The sequence below is a fragment of the Pangasianodon hypophthalmus genome, chromosome 17 (genome assembly GCF_027358585.1).
Source record: "Pangasianodon hypophthalmus isolate fPanHyp1 chromosome 17, fPanHyp1.pri, whole genome shotgun sequence".
Taxonomy (NCBI): Eukaryota; Metazoa; Chordata; class Actinopteri; order Siluriformes; family Pangasiidae; genus Pangasianodon; species Pangasianodon hypophthalmus.
Genome location: NC_069726.1, coordinates 12,532,432 through 12,559,039, shown reverse-complemented (window position 1 = coordinate 12,559,039; position 26,608 = coordinate 12,532,432). Strand labels below are relative to the sequence as shown.

General features: G+C 37.5%; 2 protein-coding genes across 2 annotated transcripts; one reads left to right on the top strand and one right to left on the bottom strand.

The window, feature by feature from the left end:
• Positions 1–2,913: 2,913 nt before the first annotated feature.
• Positions 2,914–11,843, bottom strand: vps26bl (vacuolar protein sorting 26 homolog B, like). The gene is made up of 6 exons (XM_026941955.3): positions 11,295–11,843; positions 8,911–9,067; positions 8,574–8,738; positions 6,981–7,156; positions 6,345–6,487; positions 2,914–4,809 (listed from the first exon to the last, which is right to left on the bottom strand). The coding sequence occupies exons 1-6, from the start codon at positions 11,515–11,517 to the stop codon at positions 4,675–4,677; spliced, it is 999 nt and encodes a 332-aa protein (XP_026797756.1). The 5' UTR covers positions 11,518–11,843; the 3' UTR covers positions 2,914–4,674.
• A 6,960-nt stretch (positions 11,844–18,803) lies between these two features.
• On the top strand, positions 18,804–26,493 carry ccdc83 (coiled-coil domain containing 83). The gene is made up of 10 exons (XM_026941995.3): positions 18,804–19,114; positions 19,196–19,280; positions 19,427–19,595; positions 19,999–20,166; positions 20,344–20,435; positions 20,518–20,586; positions 20,765–20,886; positions 21,534–21,598; positions 24,009–24,139; positions 24,801–26,493. The coding sequence occupies exons 1-10, from the start codon at positions 19,056–19,058 to the stop codon at positions 24,975–24,977; spliced, it is 1,137 nt and encodes a 378-aa protein (XP_026797796.1). The 5' UTR covers positions 18,804–19,055; the 3' UTR covers positions 24,978–26,493.
• The last annotated feature ends 115 nt before the right edge of the window (positions 26,494–26,608 follow it).

Genomic DNA, 26,608 nt, shown 5'->3' with positions numbered 1-26,608 from the left:
GCAGGTCTTTTCTTGCCCCAAGAATATGGAATGGGACTTTTTGTGCTATTTACAATTTTAAATCCGGTCTTAACACCAGCTTGTGCATTGTTATTTTTATATATTTACATTATTTCATTATGTCTGTTTTATAGAATTTCATTTAGTTTACGTATACAGCAGTCCATTTGTACTACCCTATTTGTATTGTACACAATACTTTGGAAGTCAATATTTTATTTCATTTTCTTGAAGTATCTTTTTTCCTTTAAGCTTGAGTTAAACTGGCCTCACCGAACAGATTTGACTACTTTAACACCTAGCATACTCTGACTTTTGAAGATGTTTCAGATGGACAAAGCAAACTGTTCTGCGGTATAGAACGCACCAGTAAACTGAACTTTTCATGCAGCATTACCGCAGGTTCAGGTCAGCCTTCCATTGAGCGTTCAGCAACATTCAGCTCTCTCCTGGCTGGGATCAATACCGAGAACAGCTGCTCTTCTTGCTACTTCAGCCTTCAGTCTGAAAAACAGAGCCGTCAGCAGCACTCACGTTCTGATCAATACTGCTCTCCCACTGCTGAAAGGAAGACATCATATAGCTACATACCTTTCAAAACATGCTGCTCTAGCCATCCAGCCTGGAGGAGATTTCACATATGGAATATGATTCACACAATACAGTATTACAGATCAATAGTGAGAAATAACTGCGTTTACTCCTTCACACTCCTGTGATGGTGTAAATGTAAACAACCACCACCAGTAATAATACTAATACTACTACTACTACTACTACTAATAATAATAATAATAATAATAATAATACATTCATATAATTATTTTCAGTGACCGCTTGATCCTGGTCAGGGTTACGGTGGATCCAGAGCCTATCTCAGAGCTTATCTCAGAGCCTAACACTGTGCATGAGGCAGGAATACACCCTGGATGGGATGTCAATCCATCACAGGGCAGCACACACACACACTCACAAGCTCATTCAGTTTACACCTTGGGCAATTTAGCTTAAACAACCCACCTACTGGCATGTTTTTGGGAGGTGAGAGGAAACCGGAGAACCTGGATGAAACTCATGTGCAGGGTTAAACTCAGGATAAATCCGGGGACCCTGGAGCTGTGAGGTGGCAATGCTACCCGCTGCACCACCACCAGAGGAAAAAAATAAAATAAAATAAACAACAATAATAATAATAATAATAATAATAATAATAATAATAAATGACTACTACTACTACTACTAATAATAATAATAGAACATTGTGACTATTTTATGGTACTATACTAGAGTATCATGATTGTTGTATATGTAAGAGACATACTCCAGACGAATACACCTCAGTAAATGATTAATTAAGGAAAACACAGTTGCCACTAACGTCCTGCTCCACACAGGAGAGTGGTTCTGCCCTCTAGTGACTATCATGATAAACTGCAGTATAGTGAACATGTATCCCTGCTTCTGCAAGGCCGAGCTTTCAGAATTTTGAAAATGTGAAAAGATATTACATGCATTACTGAAAAACTGTAAGTATTTTATATAGTCCATGTATGTTTTGTATTAATGAACATTTCTAAATGACAAGAATATAAAATATATTCATACTATAACCACCTTGCACATTTTCATTCATCAACTGGCTGAAAACTTCTGTCTGAGGCTCTTGCGTCACTGTACGATATTCAGAATATGTGCGATATTCAGAATAATACTTGTGGCTGTAATTAAATGAAAGGCAAACTGGTGCTCTCATTATGTGACCAAAAATACGACAAAAGAATTTCAAGCATGTGAAAGCCCTGGCCAATCTGAAGAGTCAGACTGAATAAGGTGGTTTAGATCAGAGGCTGCTTTGACGAGACTCAAGAATAGCAAAGAAAGACCGACTGACTTCTAAAAAAAAAAAAAAAAACTGTATGAAAATATCTAAATTTTTTCAATTGGCCAATGCAATTTGTGATTAATAGTCAATATCTGTTAAATGATTGGATAACCATAACCCTTAGGGGTGTAAAGATACACAAAACTCAAATTCGATACCATACAATGGTGTTACGATACAATATATTTTTCACCACAAATAAACATTGGCTGAATATGTGCCTTAAGTTCAATTTTAATTGAAACTTAATATTGACAGCTTTTTCATGAACCATTAAGACTTTTAGCACCATGTAAGGAAACAAAAGCTGTGCATTAGATTATAACACAATTAAACATGGCTAATTAAACATCAGCTCTCTGGCCAAGCTCAGCAAAATTTAACTACACCAAAAGCTACATCTCAAAACTACACAAAAAGACCTGACACTAGTCCAAACCGTTCAGACATTGGAAAAGGCAATGCGTATTAACACTTTTTTTTTTCACCTGCAACCTTGCTTCACAACTATGTGAACCCTGCGAGTGTGATGTTCAAGGAGGCATGTCTGAAGTCATGCAGCTCTCTGTAGCTCAGAGAGAGAGAGAGAGAGAGAGAGAGAGAGAGAGAGAGATGCTAATGTAGTAGGTAGCTGGTAGTGTGGTGAAAAGAGTGTGCTTAGGAGTGTGTGTGTTTAATCCTTGTAGCCTCTCCTGATTTGAGATAAAGAGGACGCTATTTTTTCAGAGGAGGAAGTGTGGGCTTGATTAAGTTTAAATGTTTATTACACCTTGAATTATACCAGAGGTATTTCATGATTTGCCTACTTCAAATGCAGTCTGTTGAATTTACTGTTTGATACAGAGACATATCGAATCAAGAGCGTTATATCGAACGATAAGATACGCCGTATCATTACACCTCTACTACCCCCCTATATGATTGGCTGATGCCTCGAATAATGACAGTGTGTCTTCTCCTGGTTCTCCAGGTGGCCAGGATAAGAGCTGAGAACGCCTGGTGGAGAAGAAACATTTCACAAAAGAAAACAGTGAAAACTTCAGAGGGCTCTTTTAATCAGGGAAATCTGAGTAAAAACACATTTTCATTTACAGAACATGAAATACGAGCAGTGACAGCAGTTTGTGTACTGCACAGTATAAGATCTTTAAAATTCCCTTTGCGCTAATCCTGCGAGTACCTTAAAAGCTTGTCATAAGCGATTTCTAAAGAAGTCATTTCCAAAACATATATATACTTTCATATCTGTAAATAAATTTTGTACATACTTAAATTTAATATATAACTGTGAAATGCTGTTTAATGCACATTTTTCTTATAATGATAAAGGATTAGGAAGTTAGAACTGCAAGCAAATAAAAAGATATTTTTTCTCCTCTTGTTCTCTGAAAACAATAATAATCATCTGCAGCTGGTAGATGGCTGGCTTACCAAATCATAGCTTCCACAAAACCTTAAGTAAGCACTGCTTTCGATGGCATTTGGGAACTTCAGTTGAAACATTTTTGCCAACAAGTACACCAATGTCACTTCTTTTAAGGCAACAGCACACATAGATTTAAACATACACACTCACACATCGCCAATTAGTCTTGTAAATTATCTAATACTCAACACGAAGTTCCTTTTTTCCGGAAAACAAGGGAAATACGGGACCAAAAGACTGTCTCGACTGTCACACCTGGGACATGTAAGTTATCCCTGCTGTTTCAAAATGCTTGCAAAGTGTCACATTAAGGAATGATTATAAAGGTTGAAGATGTTAACAGTTACAGTACTACACTGGAAAGAAGTCCATACTATTTCGTAACTGTCTTCAAATGGAAATACTAATCTATTGTGCACACTAACACTTGAATAACCTTTTATTTTAAACAGCTCATTAAGTTATACTTGTTATAGTCAAATATTTCTCTAAGAGTTAGTCAACAGTTACGAGTTTGTTAAGTAAAGAGAGCTCATATTTCCCAGTACTGCAGAAAATGAAAATCAGTATAATCAAAAAATTAGGCACAAAAATCAAGACATGATTCCATTAAAGCCTCACAAATTCTGGCATCAAATTTACAGCACGATATGAAACACTGAATGACGACGAGGCATGTCTACAAAACTGGCTCTAATAATGGCGTCTAACAAGAACATCCTCAGGATATCATGAGCGTCTCGGGTGAATTCAACACTGAACGTGCAGCCTCAATGTGCCAGCACTCATGTTCTAAAGTCACTATTAAATTCAGTTTGGTCCTGCTCATGGCTACATTAACCCTTACAGGAGCACACAACTGACAGGACTTGACTGACTGACATTAAAAAAAAGACCGAATTGCATGAAAATCTTATGAAAATTAAATGTTAAAAGATATTTTATCTGGGACAGTTGCTAAATAGGAGATATCATGATATGTAAAATCAAAACATAAAAACAAAAAGTAAAATGAAAAGAGACTGGAATGCCGGATCAAATGAAGTGGAATGAAATTCAAATGAATGATGAAAAATGTTGATAATATATTGGCAAATGAGACTCTGTAACTGTGAATAAACATTTAACTTTTCCTCATTTACACTGCTTCTTAAAATGCTATTTTCAAGCTTTTTTTTCGATCACAGAATGTAATGTTTAGGAATGGAAAAGACCATCATGCCATAGCTGCACCCCCACATGTATACATTCAAAACAGGTGTGTTCGAAAACACACACACACGCGCACACACACACGGTCACAGTCACTCAGACAGCCATAACCCTACAATTTTACACTCAGAGAAGAGACTTCTTTTGCAGGTTATTAGTCGTTGTCCTCCTTGGACTGGGCGATGGCCTTCTCTGCACTAGCAGAGCCCTCAAAGCGCTGCGAGGCGATGGCAGCTTGATGAGACATGCTCTTCCTCACAATGTCCCCCTTCCTCCATAACGTGATCTCCTGCACAACCAAGACAGAAGACAAGAACCGTAAACGTCAGTTTCATCCATCAGTGAACAGTCAAACCAAGTACAAACATGGTAAATTAATTTTTTTTATTAACCAGTCTGGAATCAACTTCATCAGTATCAATTCGTTTAATTTACACCACAATTGATGCTCAGTGAAAGGCCAATGCAACACATGGGATTTTTACAGCACTGCCATTACGTGGCACATGTCACACATATGATGTTATTGGCATGAGTGCATAATTAATTATATGATCAAAATGCAATATTGTCATCTTGGCTGCTTCAAAATATCATCACTACCCCTGCATTTCATACAGGAGGAGGAAGATCACGTGATGGGCAGTGTATGTGTTAGTGGCTCTAGGATACATTTAAAATGCTCGCACTGCATCTCAAATTGTTTACTATGGTGTATATAAGGAATAAAACACGATGCCGAGTGCTGCTGTAGGAAAATAATTAACAGGGTGGTGTGATGTGGCCTGAAGTTTATTATTTTCCAGTAAGAACACATACCCAAGGATTTTATTACTGCTTAACGACAGCTAAACTTACTACTTTTTCATTTAGAAATTAAAGAATGACATCATTTTTTTTTTTACCAGTTTATAGTTATATTTACTGTTGTAGAACATCTATAGAGCAAGGTACTTCCTGTTAATGTTTACATTATAGCAGCTATAAACAGTCATAAACTCACCAGTCTCTCTTTTTTTGCCCCTCTCTCTTTAATCTCTCTTTAAGTTAAGACAAAATAAGCCCAAAAAAAAAAATGCAGTTCGTCATGTTACCAATAAATCGCAGTGGGCATTGTCGCGCCATCCTTTTCAGTGATGATAAACGTAAAGCAAAAGCTTTAAGCTGACACTGGAGACTCCTTTCATAAATGATAAACGAATGTCTCCTCACAGAAAACTTCACCATATCAACGAGTATATATTAGAATAAATCAGTATATATCAGTTTACTATTAGAATTCTGACCAATCAGAATTAGCGACTCAGCAGCACTGTGGTATAAACACACAATATAATAATATACACCATGAACTTGAGTATGCAGTATGCATATTTTTTACTGCGGTAAAATCAAACAGTCATGTTTTGCACCTAATAGACATGACAAAATATCACGTAGCGTCATTCTTGTGTGCGTGCGTGTGTGTGTGTGCGTGTGTGTGTTGTCTCTCTGCCCCTTCCACTATGTAGAGGAAGCTGGGGACATTTAGTGCAGAAAGTGTCCAAGATTCTATATTTAATTTTTAGTGCATTAGAACAAACTAAACACTAAAATGATACAAAACACAAAGCCATTTAAGACGCAGCTCTAGATTTGTCTCCAAGTGGTGGAGAGTGGAGAGTGTTTCGAATTCAGTACCTGAGAATTTATTTTATTTAGTCCAAGCAAGCCTTGGTTTGTAAAACAATATTGTGATATTGTGAAAAGTTTAGGCAATTATCAAGCTTTATACTGGAAGCCACCTTCCTTAAATTACTGTGCAAATTTAAACACAAACTGCACCTGTTGTTTGAAGTAACGTCTCTCCTCTTCATCAATGAGCACCAGATTGAGGTAATAGCGAACAGAGAACTTTTTGTTGATGTCTCTCATTGTGGGAGTCATTTCATAGCCAGCCAAGAAGAGTCGGATCGGGATTGATTCACCTGAACATAAAAAGATGGAAGGGTGAGAAAGAGAACCTGCCAGATACTTTTAAGGTGTAAGTACTGTACTGTTGCAAATACTGATGCATTAAATTCCAAACTGGTATGTTTATTCAAATACACTGATGTTATATGATAAACCTATCACATTATTTTATATAAGTTACAAGACAGTATCAGATGCAGCCCTTCGTATTATTTTGATTTGTAATTATTTTCTGTCCAGCTGTCCATCATCTCACAACCTGACATATTGCTCAATGATTGAAGCAAGACTAGGAGTTAGAATTTGTACGTTGGCAATATGGAAACTATATAAACAATAAATACATGCAATCAGCTACCCATGCAGCTAAGAAAAGTAATAAAATATTACGCACATCTTCATTAAGCGCAAAACATTACTCTAACATTAAATGCAACTGCAATAGTGGCAACAAATATTTCTTTTCTTAAATCTGAGAAGGATTCAGCTTCGTCCGCTGCTCTGTACCTCTGACTGGTGCTCCATCCATGATTTCGTATTTTGCAATGGTGTCATTTTCATGGTAAACGTTGGGCCCAGTTCCTGTCGTCTCCCTCTTAATGATGTCTATCTCCATATGTTTGATTTTAATCCGAACCAGAAGGAAGTAGATTTTTCCAACTATCACATCTTTGAGATGGTATCTAAAAGACAAGTGGGTATGTGTATAATTACTCAGAACATGTGTAATTACTTACATACTGTTCATCTTTTCATAACATAAATGAGGAGTAGTAAATATTCGAGTGTAGACATCACACCTGTCGATCTGATACCTAGATTTGTGCCAATAATCTGGAATCGAATCGTACTGCAGAGCTGGCAACATTGCGAACATAAATGATGAAACATGTATTGGGATTGATATTCAACTGTAATCTGCAGATTGTTTCGGATTTATAAGCAAACACGTGAGTATATAAGCTTACATTATACCAGGGGTGTTAAACATACAGCATGATAATGGTTTTAATCTGACCCACCATCAACTGAATTAGGAAACTGAGCTGTAAATTAAAACTTGTTATGTCTTGTTGACATAATTGAATATACATATTTGAAAAAGAGCTAGTCTCTCTTATTCCACTAGGGGGCAAAGTAGAGCAATAAACTCAGGGCCATAAACTTACTGTAACTGTGTCACTTTCCAAAAAGATCCAATTTAGGGATTTCACAGCAGTGAGGGTAAATACCCTATGCATTCATAACTTTTTAATTTATTAATGATTTTACTAAATGTCTTGATCCCCCCCACCACACACACACACTTTTCTATTATTATGGTCCATTTTTATTAAGATTCATGGAATACGACATAAATCCAATTAAGTATATTTCAGTTCCAGGCTGTATCACTGTAAAATGCGGGAAAGGGGGGTGAATACTTATGCAAGGTATTGTATATATTTGGTAGGGGCTTTAGGTAATGAATTCCAGTGTGCTATTATGTTTTGCTAGTTATGTATGCTTATTCTGGTTGTGCATTCAGAATGTACCTTTCAGATAAATGGCAATAAATGAACATATTTAAGAGGAGCTGTTGATGTGTTATTGATTAACACAGAGTTGCCCTAAAATGAGTTTGACAACCTTGCTTTTTACAATTGTTACAAAAAATGTTGCATATGAGAATAAACTGTCTAGATATTTACTGTTGATTAACTGTCTTTTTGTAGATCAGTTTAAAGACATTACATATTTAATAAGCACATTAAGTAACGTGAGTGCTCGTGTCATTTCCTCTTCAGTAAATTGGCTTTCTGGTGAATTTTATTCACATATGATCTAAGCAGAAAAGTAGTTTTCATGTATCTGCTGTAGCAAGGGGTCCAAAATCATAAACGCCGCGGCTAAACTGTAGATGTTGTGATGGTACCGTGGCCCCTTTAAATTACTGGCTCACTCTAGCTTTAAGGGAAGCCACATCTGAGGAACAGTAAGTGACAGCTACAGAGCAAGCTAACTCGTTTGCATCAGATCATATTACAGAGAAGTTGTTTCCCCGAATAGTATATAGGCCACTTTTTTCTGATTCCATGATTCACAAATTTAGAAACTTACTTGGATTTGTTGTACTCAAACTCAATGTGTAGGCAGTCCTCAATCCCAACTTCCATCTTAATAGAGGAGTTCAGCTCTGGATATGTGCTGAGTGTGTGCACAACGATGTCCATCTCTTTAGTGATGTCATTTAGCCTTCTGCTGACAGTCGCTCTTAGAAAATAGCTTTGAAGAAAAAAAAAAAAAAAAATCAGCTGAAGTATAGAATGATAGATTGAAGAGTTAGATAGAAATCTCATAACTTAAACTCTATGCAAATACTTCAACATGACTAACCCTTTATGAATCTGGTGTTTATAAATTATACTATACTATAAATACTACTGCAGATGCATACCGGAGTTTGACGTTCTGGCCCGTGTAAGACTCGTACGGTTTCTCCACATGCGTGAACTCAAAGTCAAATGTCTGAGACTGGCTCATCTCACCCGGCCGAGCCAGGTCCTTCACCAGAGACACAAACTCATGATGGTTCCCTCTGTCATAGTACAACTCTGAAAACACAAAATAGGGAGCAAGAGAAAAAGGGAAAATGTGTGACTACTAATTAATGAATTATGCATGTGTTGTCTTTTCAAAGGAGGTTGTACGAGGGACAAGCTTCTCCCAAGTGAGCTGTATCCACACAGAATACTAGGCTAAGGCTAAATCTACCTCCTAACTGGCCGAGTTAGGAGAAACTCTTAAGAATTTGTTGTTAAACTTAAACCTCCTAATTTAATTAAGTGTAATTAACACTGAAAGCAGGTTACAAGCCTGTCAAAGCTTAGAAGTACTCCCAGAAGTCTCAAAATGACAGTCAACCCTAAAAGCGATTTAATGAAGTAATAAAGTGTCTATAGTCTATGTGTTTGATATTTTTAATGACAACAAGCTTGAAAAAACCTATCGTGTAGATTGCAGGAATATGTCAATGGAGTCATAAGGGCAGTCACCTCTATTAAGTAATGCAGAACTGCTCAGATTTTACACAACTCTCCACTACTTGAGCAGCATGAAAATAATGCTACGAAGATAAACTGCAAATATGAAATTTTGTATGAATTGTATTTATTTATAACATGCATTGGGATATGGTTTAGGAAGACCACACAGACCCTTAACACATCAGCCAATAAATGTAAATATTCATTCATTAAACACGCCATTGTCCGTAGCAATGGGGTCGACCCCGCCCTTGCCCTTATTTTAGGAATTCTTCCTCTTTTAAAACTTTTACTGCCACTTTAGGGCCTGGTAAGTTAAGATTCTTTGTGTACACTGGCCCTATATCTTTCCAAAGACACACAAAGTCACTGGCCACTTTATTAGTACACCTAACTTACACTTTGTAGGTATACAATTACTGACTGTATCCCATACGTGGCTCTTAAATTTGACAGCCCTCTTTTTGTCAACCATCAGTGGAAACAATCATAACACCATGGCTTATTAAGACATTATTTGGGTAGAGTGCTGCGCTGGTATACGTGTGTTAGATGAAGCAGCTTTGTTAGGCTTTTATACACACTGTGCACACCTACAGCCTCTTTATTCCACACACCTTCCCTGTTAGCATACAGTTGAAGACTACACTCATCTTTCTCCATATGCAGTGTGTCAGTTTCTGATTGGAGGACGCCGTTGGCTGGAATTAGCAAATTGGCAGTGATATTGGGGCGTTTAAAAAAATCCGAGGAACACTGCTATGTCTTATACACTCATACCAACACTTTCACTGCTGAGCAGAAGAAGATACCTCACCCTGTTATTATCTAGTCAGAGGTGGCCCTGCGGTCGGTCCCTGGAAGACTAGTGGTTAGGCCTCGGCGCTCTCATCACCATGGACCGGGTTCGATTCCCGGTCAGAGAACCAAGCCCAGCTACTGGGGTTGCACAACAGTGCACTCCCAGTGCTGGTCCCAAGGCTGGATAAAATTGGGGACGGGTGTGTCGGGACGGGTGTGTCAGGAAGGGCATCCGGGGTATAAACTCTGCCAAATCAAATATGTGGACTACTGATCTGCTGTGGAGACCCCTAACAGGAACAGCCAGAAGAAGAAGAAGAAGGTGGCCCTGTGGTGGTTCTCTGACTGTGATGTTTGGGCTACAGTGACTAAATGTATAAAAATCTACCTACACAGTGTGTCTATAGGATAGTTTAGGATAAAAAAAAGACCAATGAGTGTAGCTACAGCTGTTTTTATCTAATAAAAATATGACTATATGTGATATCTATCAGTCTATCTCCAGTAAACAGTAGTGTCCTTTACATACAAAAAATGTAGAATACACACGGTAATTCGACTTAAAAGACTTTGCTCTATAATATTAAACACATTTTATAGTGTTTAATATTATATATCATTATATATAATGTATTTTTAACTGTTACCAAGTGAGGTGTATTTATTAGCCGAAATGCTGTTACACTGAGGAAGAAGCCAGTCGTCACGTGACACAGGCCAAAGGCCGAGTAATCATAGCGCGCTCTTTCTTTTCCCCGGATGTCACATGTCACGAGACAGCAGCAGGCATCTTAACAACATCTAACTGAATTCAGCAAACCTCCATCTTTAATCCACCTGCAAACACATCAGACCCCACAGAGCTCATGTACTGAGCAAGTCATCTCCCGTGCACATGCAGCCAGACTCGAGCGCGGTCTCAGCCCGGGTAAAGCCTGTGTTGCTGTTGTATGCCAGGGTTTAGAAAGGAGAAATGTTAGGAAGTGTTGCTCACCGATCTGCCCGATAAATTCGATCTTAATGCCCTGATGTTCCAGTCTCTTCCCCGGGTTTTTAAGCGTGATGTTGACTTTGCCAGAAACCGTCTCGCCGTCGTAGAATAAGAAGTACTTGTCTTTTTTCCCATCTTCTGTCTTGTGTTCCACTTTCTTCCGCGTTTCAGCGTCATTCAAAACTATGTCGATTTCAGCACTTTGACCAAAACCGAAAAAGCTCATTCCGGCACCGTGGGGATGGAAAAATGTTTCGATATTAACACCTGATCCAACTCCGCATCGAGACAGCGCGTCCTGACGACTGAACACCTTCTCTCACTCTCTCTCTCTCTCTCTCTCTCTCTCAGTGTTTACTCTTTCTCTTACTCTTTACTCTTACTCTCTGACAGCATGGAGGTTTCTAACCAACTAATTTTCAAATAAATGATAATAATTAACGCAGTTATAGTCTCATATAGCCTAAGCAGCACTATCAACAACTCAGCACCAGATTTTGCTGCTACAAACAGGGTGAAAAGAGGAACGTTAGGAAACTGACAATACGCTCCACCGGAAGTGATTGTTTTCTCAATAAAAGTCTTTTGTGGTTAAGGCTATACAGCTGTTCTCAAACTATATAAAATAAATTCCACATATTTATATGATATTCTTATGAATTATAATATAATTCAAATTATTGACATATTAGTCTCATTAATAAAAAAAAAAAGAAAACAACAACTACAGCAACCTTTCATTAGGACCAGATTGACATTATTATAGGCATTACTGACATACTGATGTATTGATGGTATGGTATTGATATATGACTTATTTATTTATTTATTTATTTATTTATTTATTTATGAGTTATTGAGGTCTGGAATAAATTCAGTTCAAGTGCCCGGTCAAATAGTCTTATATAAACAGTAAATATAATATCTTTGATAATGGTGTGTTGTGAAAAAATTCAATCATTGACCCCTGGCTATGCTTCACAGATGCCACTCTGAGAACCAGTGAAAGCAGCAGTAAGTCATTTTGGGTTTTGTGATTTTTTTGTATTGATCATCAGCACACAAACTGAGCTGTTAGATGAGAGATGCAAGTTTATACATTCGAAAAGTTTTCAAAGGGTATACATTTGCGGGCATCTCATTTCTTAAATGTACATTTCTTTATTAAAACCTTATTGAACACACTTCAATGTGTTTTAGCCTAAACAAGAACAGATTTCTCTCTTGACCTCAGGTGTCCTGAGTTTTGTGTTGTTTTTGTACACAGTGTTACAAGGTTCCATCAAATTTACATTATCCAAATCCTGGGACATGTAGAAAGCACTGTAAAAGTTTCAAACAGCAGTCAAACAGTTTGAACTTCATTATTCTGTAAGATGGAATACTGTTTGGTTGATAAGATTTTATCTGACTGTTTTTCATCAAGCAATCTCTTAATCTCTTAAATAACTAGTAAAAATGCCTAACAGTAGAGAAAGACATTTTAAGCCCTTTAAGACCACATCGTCATGTCTTGTTTTCCAAGATGGCAGCCAAGTCAGCTCACTGTTTGTGTGTGTCAGTATCTGAGGTCTGAGTTATGGTTTTATCTCCTAAAGACAATATCTTTCCTTCAGTCCAGGATCTCTGGATGATATATTTTTATCAGATGTTATTGGATTAGCACAGAACTCTAAATCTAGGTCTACCTAGAAGCGATAAAGCAGCAATTCATGGAGCCTCTACATGGTACAGTGGTTACCAGACTTTCACTATTCTGCTATTTTTGTGCAGATTCCACCCTTAGAGATTTATCCACTCTATTTTAAACCTGAATTAAGTACTCCCTTTTGCTTTTGGAGTACGACCTTGTAGCATACTGGCTGTGAATTAGCTGTAGACCCTGGATGAGCTGGATGACCTGGATGTTTCTCCTGATCTGCAGATTTAACCATCTCCACTGCTTAGTGTAAGACTTCTACATTGCTTCCTGGTCTGTCCTTAACAAAATGGCATTTACGATGACATGCATTTTTTATATTCTTGACGCTTATTCAGTGCATTCCTGGATTAAATGAATTTAATGGGCACAACAGGGAGAGTGAATTCACCTTGTTATACTCCTGACCTCTCTCAACTTCTCAGATAAAAATTATTGAGTTATATCATTATATTATCAGTCCATTCATCAGTTGAAGATTTACCACGCTCAAGTGCAAGTCAACGAGATCCTGTATCTTCAGAATCTAATGCCGTTAAATGGCTATATTACCGTCTCAGAGGACTCTTTCTCGCAGTTTGCAGGTGATGGCAGTTCTGATAAATCATTTTCTGACCAACGATGAATCATTTTCAAACCAAAATTGTGACGTATGCTTACGTTTTTATTGACGCTGTCTGAAAATGTTCAGCCCAATCCTGGGCCTACTACCTGTATGCAATGTTTATCCCCTCAGAAAAAGTAGAACAGGACTTGGTTTTATACATTTAAATGTTAAAGTCTTGTCCCTATAATGGATATGATCAAGATCTTGGCAAATACAACAAACACTATAATGGTTTTATCCAAAACTTGGCTAAAGAAATCAGTAACTGATGACTTAATTTTTATTGATTTTAGAAAGTCTATAGAACTGATCGGGTTGGTAAAGGAGGCGGGGTTGCCATGTATTTTAAATCCAAGTTTATTAGTTTTGTAACTCTGTCAATCACTAAAGATAAACAGTTTGGGGTCTTGGCCGTCAAAGTGGGTGTATGAAAGGATTCTCATATCACTGTGGTTATATAGATATAGACCCCCGTCTGCCTCGAAAGATTCTTTCAAATCTATTTCAGACATTTTACATGAATTAAATGACTGAATTCATCCTGATGGATGATCTAAATTGGGGGATTGGCTTTCAGGGACCTCAGATTATTTTAAAGAACTGTGTGACTCCTTAAACCTTGTTCAACTCATCAATGCACCAACAAGGCCAAATATTAATGTACAAAATAAATCTACCTTGCTTGATTTAATTATAATGAATACATCTCATAAATACACTTCAACTGGCATATTTTGCGACGATGTTAGTGATCATTATGCAACTGTGTCAGGAATACAGAAATCCCCAATGTAAAGCCCTCTTTCATTTTTAAAAGATATTTTTTTAAAGCTTTGAAGGGCAGGCTTTTTTTTGCATGATTTGTGCAACAGTGAGCTTATCAGAGTTACTCTGATTCTGGATGTTGAACTGGCATGAGAATATTCTCATTCAATCTTTTTATCTATCTCTAATAAACTTTCCCATTAACAAGTTTAGGATCAGTGGTAGGGACAATCCTTGGTTCTCGGACAGTCTTTCAGAGCTAATTCGTTTAAGAAATAAATCACGTGCCCAAGCTAGATTTTCAAATTCTTCTGATTTTTGGACTACGTTTAGAATTTTAAGAAATAAGTGTACCTTAATGATCAGAAATTCCAAATCAGTTTTATCTCAAGTCAGTTACAGTGACTCTAAATAACCCCTCAGAATTCTGGAAATTAAAATCCTTGAATCTCAGGTAAATTTGCAGTTAAAACAGTTTTTACTTGATAATAATATTTTTAAGTGATTTTCAGTCTGTTTTTAGAACTGGTCACAGTGCCATTACTGCTGCTATGGTTGTGATAAATGATCTCATTGGTGCCTTGGACAGAAAACAGCAATGCGCTGCTTTATTTGTGGTTTTGTCTAAGGCCTTTGATTCAGTGGACCATGAACTGCTGCTGAACAAACTTAGGAATGCTGGTCTCAGTCCTAAGGCTGTTAAATGGTTCAAAAATTATTTTATAGATCGAACGCAGTGTGTCTATGCAGAGAGTCACAAATCTGATTTTCTCGAGATAACTCAAGGTGTCCCACAGGGTTACATTTTTGGACCTATTTTGTTTTCTATTTTTATAAATGACTTGCGTAATAACATTCAAGCAAAATTACACCTGTATGCAGATGACACTGTTATTTAAACATACACTCTCCCATAGTACAAGCAGTTAGCTTCAGATTGCATTTAACTCATTACAAACTGCCCTGTTGAATTTAAAATTGGTTTTGAATGCTCAGAAAACCAATTTTAGTTAGAAAATTGAAAAAGTTTAGAAAAAGTTCATGGTCTTCTCAAAAGCTCACTCACAGGTGCTTCATGGTAGTATTTTCACGTCTAATGGTAAATCCATTGAAAGGGTGATTCAGCATACCATGATTCAGTGTGAGTGAAGTGATGTGTGGCCAAGTATGGTGACCCATACGCGGAATTTGTGCTCTGCATTTAACCCATCCAAGTGCACACACACAGTAGCCTTTTTTTTTTTTTTTTTTGCTGCGGCGCCCGGGGAGCAGTTGGGGGTTCGGTGCCTTGCTCAAGGGTCTCACCTCAGTCGTGGTATTGAGGGTGGGAGAGAGCGCTGGTCATTCACTCCCCCCACCTACAATCCCCGCCAGACCTGAGATTCAAACCCACAACCTTCAGGTTACAAGTCCGAGACTCTAACCATTAGGCCACGACTACCATGCATCCGTTTGTTTTATTATAAATGTAAAGTCTCTTACTCACCATTACATACTTTATGATTTGGTGGTTTGGATATCATTGAGCACTCGCAGAAAACAGCACTGGTGTATTTTTATCTATAAAGGTTCTTTATCTATACAGCTCTGGTAGTTACCAGTTGCGCTCCTCCAAGTGGCTGTTTTTTAATGTACCCTGGGTTTTGACAGATCTGGGGAAAACTGCATTTTCCTATTATGCACCTTGAACATGGAATAATTTCCAGAACAATTTAAAATTAGACACATTTATATCTGTTGATGAATTTAAGAGCATCACTGCATCATTAAGAATGTGGTGTGTGATTGTTTTTCATGAGAGTCCTCTGTGTTTAATTAGCTGTTTTTTTATTTTTAAATTTTTATTTAATTCTGGATGCATATCATGTTGTACATGCTGGAATTTAATTCTGCTGTAAGTTTGTATGACTGCTACCTTGGCCAGGTCTCTCTTGTAAAAGAGATCTTTTATCTCAATGGGACTTCCTGGTAAAATAATGGTAAATAAAATAATAAATAAATTGTGATCATGTATGCTTTTTTAGAAGTTATTATTTCTGTGAATTTATTTTTCTTTATTAAAATACATTAGAATATACCAATAAGTTGGCTCCTGGATCAATTTCTTGGCAGAGGCAAACAGGACAATGTTAAAGATAACAACAGGGTTCTCAGGAGCAAACGAAATTAAAAAAAAAAAAAGTTTTTCCAAGAATGATAATTTGTCTGCATTTGTTTAATATACTGTACATTAGAGGTATCAAAAATTTATCGCATATTTTTGAGAGAAAATAAAATTATTAAAAAAAGTAGTTCTATTAAGTTTTTTTTTTCTTTTTTGCCAGAAAAAAGAGAGACTGTTTAACCTATTGTTTGTGTGTAAAATTTGAATTGTTGTTTTGGGTGTATTTCGTCTGGGTGTATTTACGTCTAGGGTTTCCAGGATAGGTTTCAAGATCCACCATGACCCTGACCAAGATAAAGCGGTTACTGAAAGTGAGTGAGTGCGTAGTGTTTATTTTATATGATCATTTTTCTGATAGGGTGCCAATAGGTCGAGATGGCACTATCACATCATCATACTAACACTTAAATTACAAATGTAAATAACAGAGTAACTCAAAGTACAAGCTGCTTGTTCAAATCATAGGCACTTTTGCCATATACCAGAGTGCAGATTTTAAAAATTAATTCAAGCACTCACAAAGCAATGACTTCCATTTAGTAAGTGTGTGATCCATCCATCCATGTTCTGTACCACTTATCCTACACAGTATCACAGGGAGCCTGGAGCCTATCCCAGGGGGACTCGGTGCACAAGGTGGGGGTGCCAACCCATCACAGGGCACAATCACAATCACACACACACACAAACACACACTACAGACAGTTTAGAGACACCAATCAGCCTACAACACATGTCTTTGGACTGGGGTAGGAAACCCCCAAAGCACGGGGAGGACAGCAAACTCCACACACACACACGGGGCAGATGTAGGATTCGAACCCCCAACCCCAGCGGTGCAAATGTGCTAACCACTAAGCCACCATGCCCCTGTAACTGTGTGATATTTTTAGTAATAAAACTGCACAATTTCTGGATTTCTCTAACACTTCTAAATGCTCAATATAATTTTATGTTTGAACAAGCCTGCTCTTGAGAATACTTCTAATCTAATCTTATCAAATTACTATTTCCAGACATATTAAAAAGCAATGAAGCCTTTTTTTTTTTAAAGCTTTCTTTCAGGCTTTTGTTATTGCTGTTATGACAAAATTGACAATTTTTTTTTTTTTTTCAGACAGACTTTCATAATCATCATAAACGTAATATATATTGGTCAGTTTTCTCACCTTATGAAAAAATAATATTAAAAAAAATACGTAATACCTAATTTTTCCAAAAATTGTTAGGGTCAACTTCCGGTTTGATGCTGACCACACCCCCTTATATGACGTCACACGCTGTCAGTTCTGTCACAGGAAGGGATTAGTAACATACGAAGAAATCAGCATGGTTAATCCTTGTGGAAACATTTTCATTGAAAATGTTGATGTTTTAAAACAACAGTGTAGCAATAAGATTATAAGGAGTGCTCTTTGTTCTGTGTCTTTACCTGCAGCAAGATTTTTTTGGTCTTCTTTATTTGGTAATATCTCTTGGGTTAAAGCATGGAAACTGCTTATTAACTGTTATTGTATCAATAACAAAATTAAGGAAGTGTCTTACAAAATACTTCATAGAATTTATCCTGCTAAGCATGTTTTGGAAAGATTTAAGCTTAATATTTCGTATACCTGTGAATTTTGTGGTCAAGAAAAAGAAACTATTTTGCATCTTTTTTTTCATTGTATTTACTCAAGATTATTTTGGAAGGATTTGGAATTCTATATTAACAGAAAAATGGAGTGTATGATAGAAATTTGTATATTTGATGTACTTTTTTATACGGAAAATGAAAATTTGAGTTGTAAAGAAGAACATACTATACATTTGTTTATTTTGTTAGGAAAATTCCATATACATAAGAAGAAGGGGGCTCAGTGTAAACCAAATTTTTCACATTTTATAAATGACTTTAAATTATATGTAAATCTCTTGGAACAAACAAAAAACAAAAAAGCACTGAAATTTATGTAATTTTCTTCCTTTCTTTTTTCTCTTTTCTTTTTTCTCTGGCAGCTAATGTTAAATGATCATGTGAATATGTAATATCTCTTGTTCTTGTGGCATTGAATAAATAAAGCAAAAAAAAAAAAGAAAGAAGAAGAAGGAATTAGTAACATACGTTTTTACTTTCACTTATCAGGCCAGAAAATAAATTGCTACTAATTTAAACTGTCCTAATTTATCAGATATCTAAATATTCCTGAATTCACTCCAACTACAATTCACTTTATACTACATTTATCTGAAGATTCATAAAGTTTTACCAGAGGCATTTCGTTTACACTGGCTCTCAGAGTTCACCTAAAAGAACCGATTCATAGAGCCGACTCATAGAGTTCAGTGAACAGTGGTTTCCATGACAACAAAGTAATCAACACTCCTCCAGGTAGCACAAACAACGATTTAGCATCAGTGTGTAGGTGAGCCAAGTAGCTGTTTGAGGCAGTTTCACTTTTATGTACAATACTGATTGATTTTTATTTGTACTTTAACACAACTGACGTGTAAACAAAATAAAAAAAAAAAATAAATTGCCAATTCGCAATGGGCAAGAAGACTGGAGAAAAGAAAGCTACACTGGCAGAGTCTTTCATCAAGTTCCAGTAAGTTAACTCCAAAAAGAAACCTTTAGAAAGCTTTAATAGTTCATAACCAGTAACCTGAGCTTGGAAATCTTCCCTCAGAATTGAAGTTAAAAGTAAAGAGATTGAAGAATTTAAGGAAGAAATAAAGCAACTGGAAGCCAAGAACCAAAAGCTTGTTGAACTGGTAAGACTCCAGCCAAACATTTAAAACAGCTCTTCTGTGTAATCTACCTGTGTTGAAGCCATTCTGCTTACTTAGGATCATTAATGTCATGGTGATTAAATGACTCACATGTTGCTGAAGATGATAATAATGATGGTATGTTCCAGCGAGATCAGCTGCGAGAGGAGCAACAGGGACACCTCAGTGTGCTACGCAAGCAAGCAAAGGAGCAGGAGAAGAAGCTCGAGGAGAAAGAAGTGGGCAGTAAAGCACAAGTAGAACAGGCTGTCCGGCACAATCTAGAGCTCGTACATATCCACGAGGAAGAGCTGGCAGGTACTCACACACTGGGCCTCATTTATGCAGCTGGATATGAATGGAGTTATTTGTGAATCATTTGTATGAGCATCTACACAAGAAATTTGGTATTAATGAAAATTCCCGTAATTAAAAAAAAAAGGTTGCATCCTACTAGTGATCTCGAGTGTGTGTAAATTTATGCATAAAAAGACTAACTAATGAAAGCCTTGATTAATTGGCTTCAAATCATATCAATCTGTGATGAGTTAGTGAGTTTTATACTGTCAAAAAGTTAAATTGCTTGGGTGTAATATGGATGCATGTAAAATGTCTGCCAGTAGCTGCAGGAGCTCTACAGTTCCTGACCCCAGAAGCTGTGTGTTTATTTAGAAAGAGAACAGCTTATTCAGATACTGGAGTATGAGTATGTGTATGTAAGAGTTGCACAGGCAGCTGGCGAGTGTACAGGCCCAGGCTGTGGAGCTGCAGGTGCACAGGCAAACTTGGCAGCTATATAAGAACGTGGAGAGTGTTGCGCATCAACAGCATATCCAAAAACTACAGTCAGAACTCAACTCTTTGCAGAAGAACTTCCAAGCAATGTCAGGTGAGCTATATTCATTAACAGTTTCATTTTTTTTTCTCATAGGGAACATAACTACTACATAGCTTCAGAACTACTACATAGAAATGATGTGTATATTGCTGCCTTTTTTTTTTTTTTTTTTTTTGATTAGACAAACTGTAATGTTGACTAGTTAAAATGGAAGTCTGTTTTTCCCAGAAAATATTGAGTACTCTCTGAAAGCAACCATTTGTAAGATTGACAAGAATACCTCACAGCTGATTGAAGGAGAGAAGCTGCTAGCTAGAGAGGTAGAAACATATAAGCCGTAGCTTTGTGTATATTAAATAAGAGTGCATATTGCCACAGCACTCACACCCTCTATTATTTTAGAGGGCATTAAAACAGGTTGACAAACACAGTCTTCAGAAGATCAAAAAGAACGACTGGCTTAAGAAAGAGGTAAGACTTTTATATAATTCACTTCAGAGTGCTCATGCATTGCTAGTGCACTAATCATTCAGTCTAAATACATAAACATATGACAAACTTTCTGGCCTTTTGAAATGCTTTTATTTTCTATAGGACATAGAGATGTGACAGATGTTTAACGTGTGTGTGCAATGATTTCCCATGCCAGCTTGCTGTCTATCTTGAGGAAGTCTCAGTACTGGAAGAAGCCGTGAAGAACTTAGAGGAGGAGAACTTGGAGCACATGAGGCAACTGTTTGACCATCGCCTCAGTGATGTACAAATCTCTAGGTGCTGTTGACTGTAATCATGGTCGTTTAAGCCTTCTGAAATAGTTTCTAGGCCAGGGATCCTTTTAAAATAAATTTCACTGACCCCCTCAGCACAGACGTGCTGATTTTAGTAGCATCATGCAAATGTGTACAATAATATTTTGCTTTTTTTGAGCTATAAAGATTTTTATTCCTGAACTTTTATTCCTGAATCGACAGAATACATTATGGCCATGTCCACATTAGACCTACTTGTTTTGAGTTATTGAGGTTTGGATTAAACAGGTTAATAACTATAAGAATGCATTAACAAATCTAGTTACTTTGATAATGGTGGATTGGGACTTCCACTGTAACAAAAAAAAAAAAAAAACACACACACACACACACACACACACACACGGACCTCTGGGTGTAGCTGGTCCCCACTTTGGGAACCGCTGATCTAGGCCATTGATATTCCCCTTAGTGTCCCAGTGTTTACTACTGACCCATTTCACACAATGTTCTGTTCATAGATGAACAGAATCAGGTGTATTAAAGAGGAAGAAGAAGGTGTATTAAAGAAGAAGATTGTGTATAGCATCAGGTTCCCAGGATTGTGATTGGAAATGACTGCCCTGACTAAACTGGTCTGATCTCTAATCCATCCTAATTTTGTTACAGCAATGCGTTACTGACTCAGGCTGAAGACTTGGAGCAGAAACTCAGCCTTCCTGATGAAAGAGCAGGTGATCCTTCCATATGATCTCCCATAGCTTTTCCTAGTGTTACACTTTACAGACCACAAGAGGGTGCTAAGAGTATAATAACTGAGCAAGGCCTGACACTTCAATGTAAAAGTCTTTTTGACAAATGCATGTCAGATTCTAGCAGGAGAAATAAACTTTGTTTTAACTAACATTATTATTGTTCTCATTAAAAGGAATATTCAGCTGACAAAACAAATATGGCTCCATTAGTCTAAAAGTCTACTAGATGTGTGGCAGCCTGGAAAAATCCATTCACATGATGAAATCTTGACATTTTCAACTATGTATAGGTCTGAAAATTACAGGCTTCCCTGACCTGAAATTTGTGCCTTATCTTCATCTCAATCACAAGTAAAGTTACAGCATTTTAAAGTCTAGTTACCGCCAAAAGTGAGAAAAGAGGAAGTTGTTGAAATAATCTGTTAATTCAGTAAGTGTAGTTGTGTTCACTGTGTTTTATTTTTTTTAATGTACTGTATTTTATTAGGGCATTTAAACTATTAAAAACTTTGTCCTCTGTCATCTGTACAGAGTGGTTCCTTAACTGAGGTGATCCCTACAGGCAGACAGCCAAGGCAAGAAAATGACCTAAATAAATTATTTCCATGTTGTTTTGGTTAAATATACACTGATCAGCCATAACATTAAAACCACCTGCCTAATATTGTGTAGGCTCCCCTTGTGCTGTCGAAACAGCCCTGACCCATCGAGGCATGGACTCCATTAGATCCCTGAAGGTGTGCTGTGGTATCTGGCATCAAGATGTTAGCAGCAGATCCTTTATGGATTCTTTATGTCCTGTAAATTACGGGGTGGGGCCTCCATGGATCGGATTTGTTTGTCCAGCACATCCCACAGATGCTCAATCGGATTGAGATCTGGGGAATTTGGAGGCCAAGTCAACACCTTGAACTCTTTGTCCTGTTCCTCAAACCATTCCAATTTTTTGCAGTGTGGAAGGGCGCATTATCCTGCTGAAAGGGGCCACTGCCTTTAGGGAATACCGTTGCCATAAAGGGGTGTACTTGGTCTGCAACAGTGTTTAGGTAGGTGGTACGTGTCAAAGTAACATCCATATGAATGGCGGGCTCCAAAGTTTCCCAAGAGAACATTGCCCAGAGCATCACACTGCTCCGCTGGCATGCCTTCTTCTCATAATGTGTCCTGGTGCCATCTCTTCTCCATTTAAGTGATGTACACGCACCCAGGTGTCCACATGCTGTAAAAGAAAACGTGATTCATCAGACCAGGCCACTTTCTTCCATTGCTCCATAGTCCAGTTCTGATGCTCACATGCCCATTATAGGCACTTTCGGTGGTGGACAGGGTCAGCAGGGGCACTCTGACCGGTCTGCGGCTACGCAGCCCCATACGCAGCAAGCTGTGATGCACTGACACCTTTCTATCATAGCCAGCATTAACTTTTTCAGCAATATGTGCTACAGTAGCTCTTCTGTGGGATCGGACCAGACGGGCTAGCCTTCGCTACCCACACGTATCAGTGAGCCTTTGGTGCCCATGACCCTGTCGCCGATTCACCGGTTGTCCTTCCTTTGACTACTTTTGGTAGGTAGTAACCACTTCATACCAGGAACATCCCACAAGACCTGCCGTTTTGGAAATACTCTGATCCAGTCGTCTATCCATCACAATTTGGCCTTGTCAAAGTCGCTCAGATCCTTACGCTTGCCCATTTTTCCTGCTTCAAACACATCAACTTCAAGAACTGACTGTTCACTTGCTGCCTAATATATCCCACCCCTTGACATGTTCCATTGTAATGAATGAATAACCCAAATCTAATCAATGTTATTCACTTTACCTGTCAGTGGTTTTAATGTTATGGCTGATCGGTGTATATATTTTTTAATCAAAACTAAATTTTGATCAAAATCTGATTTTCATAATTTTTTGGCTGTCACCCACAAATCTTTTATTTGAATTTATTTTGTGTGTTCAGGCAATTCCAACTATTATTCAACAGATATACTTACCTATAGATACTTAATTATAATTACTGAAGACCCTATAGGAACTCCTGTGAAATAGAATCAAGCTGATCAAGACACTTGCACCAGAAATGTGTTACCAGGAGCTGTTTTTAATGGAACTGTATTAATTTACAGATGAATGTACAGTTAGCGAAACAGCCGTCAGACCAGTTCTTTGGATAAGGTCTGAGTGACATCCCCTAACTCAGTTCCGCTTAAGATAAATGACTTTATCAGTGAAACAGAGTCAGTGAATGCCGACATTATTGGGCATGTTGTCGCTGGACCCTTCCTAGTGTGGATAAGCATCATTGTGGAATCTTCTACCAATATCCCCTCCTTCAATCCGTGTTCATGTTTTTTTTCCCCCCACTTCTTTTCTCTCCCCAACAACACAGCGGAAATTGGGAGGGAACAGCACCAGCAGTCTGGGGAGTTGGAGAAAGATGAAACGGATCACAGCTGCAAGCCCTCCTCCCCTACTCACCATCTCAGCACACTGCTGTATGGCAGCCAGTGCGACCTCAGGGTGAGTTCTTTGCCTTTCTAAATATAAGACATTTGAAACAGGAATATTTTTGCATAAGAAAACAGGCTTTCTTACCTTGAAGCTTGTTTTTTTTTTCCAGGTAAAATTTAAACCATTCGCTTTGTAGGTACAGCACTTTTCAGAAACAGAGGTTGCTGGAGTCTGGTTACTACTTTAATGAGTTCACCATATATTAACAGACATCCTCTACAATTACTGCACATACAAAGAGGGCAATTACTTTTATGAAACCTATAATAAGAGTCTCAAAGATTGAACAGATGATCAAAAGATTTTCTTTGCAAAGATTTATTATTTAATTAGAGAATCAGTTTTATAGATCTCACAAGACCTACTGCTGACATGATCTCAGCAGCTTAATGAATAACAGATCACTGTACGCATTATATTCTTTACCTTTTGGAAAATTCTGAGAAATTAAATTGAAATTCTGACTTTAGTCAAATATATGCAAAATCTTAAATGTACTAATACACTTCATATCTTCATTGTGGCCCAGAGTGTGATGTGTAGGTGAAGTGTGGAAACTCTGAATTTTCCCCATTGCCTGGCAGGAATATAGATGGGTCTGGCATTGCTCAGACACACTGACTCGCCTTGTTCCTGTGACCAGAAAGTGAGTGCTTGTGTGTGTGTGTAGGAACCGCTGCACCTGGGCCCTTTGGAGCAGAAGCTGCTGAGTGTGGTTGGCCAGGCCATGCCCCTTTATCCTTTGCCATGTGACCCTGAGGATTTGGACACTTTAACACACTTAGGCCTGTTTCAGGCACAAGATGGGACTCTCACAACGAACATCATTCGCAATAAGTTCCAGTAAAGACACAGTTGTACTCTAAACTCTGCTTTTCATTTTTGGCTACAAAAGACAACAAAATCTTTCATTTCTATGACTGAATGCTGAAGATTAAGACTTAAAGTGGTTTTACTCTATGAAAGCATATACACCTGCAGGGGTGGACAAATCAGCAGCCTGAGCTATTAGGTTTTAGGCCTGGTGGACAAGTAGGCTCAGAGGACTAGTGATCGCCAGCATTTTTTTCCCTCATTCAGCAACCAGAGAAAGTATTTTATGTTATATACTTTTAAACTCAGTTGCTGTAAATGTAGCAAATCACAACTTGTTCTGAACCCCACTGCCTGTTGCACTATACATACTGGCTGAGGTGTGATCTGCTTCTCAGTAGAACTCTGACAAGTTGGATTAATAAGATTGCACAGATCAGAAACATGGCTATGTGCAGTGGTTCCATGTCCATAGGGGCAGGTGGTGCAAAGCCCGACCATTTACACCAGCCATTCAACAAATCTAAACAAATTTTAAAAAAAAATGCTATTTATGTTATTATTATTATTATTATTATTATTATTATTATAAGAAGAAGAAAGTTAACGACGGGGATGCCAGATTGGGCTAGTTTAAAATACTCTGAGGCCACCAGATTTACAGCAATTCAATGTAATTAAATCGAATAAATTTCTGCTATGAAAAAAAAAAAAGGCAATGTGAAAGTGCATACAGTGTGTCTATGATGTACAGAACCATTTCTATTGTAAGATATGTTGCAAAAATTAGGAGAGAATTACAGAGTGGGTAATGTCCAAACATCAGAAAATGCATATACTTGTTCGCAAAGGCTGAGAAAAAGAAGAAAAAATTTCCCCCTTTTGTAATGCCCAAATGTTTCTGGGCTACTTTAAGGTTTTTTGTATGGTTTTTGAGATGTAGTTGGGCTGGAGATTTTGCTGAAACCTGTCAACCCTGGTTAATGATATTAGCTCAAACAGACTTGAACAAAAATGATACCGTATGCTGGATGATTGTATGTCAGTGACTCTCAACTGTCTATTGCAAGGGTACTCTGAAAATTCACTAGATAGCAGCCTATAGCATAAGTCAGGTATGATAAGCTCTTGACTTAATTTTGTTTGAGGCTATGTCGTTATTAATGATTGATTTTGGTGGGGCTGGATGTCAATCATCACAAGCTGCTGATGTAAATAAATTAAAGATGCTGGCCAAACTTAATTTTATTCAAACAATAATATTGGATGTTATTGTTTATGTGCAAAATATTGGCCAATGGCTTGCTGATTTTTTGTTATAAGGGCACAAACATGACTACATAATAAAATTCTATTTAAAAAAAAGGATAAAAAAAAAAAGAGGATAAGGATTATGGTTAGACTAAGTCTTCCCTTACCCAGGACTTTATATATTCGTCTCACTATACACCTTATGGCACTTGCCATTTTTAGCCTAGTCAGTTAAGTATTCAGGAAAATAAATCATGGGCCTGGGGAGCACACAAGAGCTCTCACATGCCTGGTGGGCTAGCTAATAGGTTTATGATTTTCCTCCCCTAATCTGTAACATAAAACAATACCTGCATACAATTATAACTGTATGAATCGCAAATGAATAACACCCATATTCCAATGTAAGAGTGT

Coding starts and splice junctions, on each gene's coding strand:
- vps26bl (XM_026941955.3), bottom strand. CDS start 11,517: ATGAGCTTTTTCGGTTTTGGTCAAAGTGCTGAAATCGACATAGTTTTG. Junction 9,068..11,294: donor CGAATTTATCGGGCAGATCG/GTGAGCAACACT, acceptor TTGTGTTTTCAG/AGTTGTACTATGACAGAGGG. Junction 4,810..6,344: donor GACGTTACTTCAAACAACAG/GTGCAGTTTGTG, acceptor TTGGTTGTGCAG/GAGATCACGTTATGGAGGAA.
- ccdc83 (XM_026941995.3), top strand. CDS start 19,056: ATGGGCAAGAAGACTGGAGAAAAGAAAGCTACACTGGCAGAGTCTTTC. Junction 19,281..19,426: donor ACCAAAAGCTTGTTGAACTG/GTAAGACTCCAG, acceptor GGTATGTTCCAG/CGAGATCAGCTGCGAGAGGA. Junction 20,167..20,343: donor GAACTTCCAAGCAATGTCAG/GTGAGCTATATT, acceptor TGTTTTTCCCAG/AAAATATTGAGTACTCTCTG.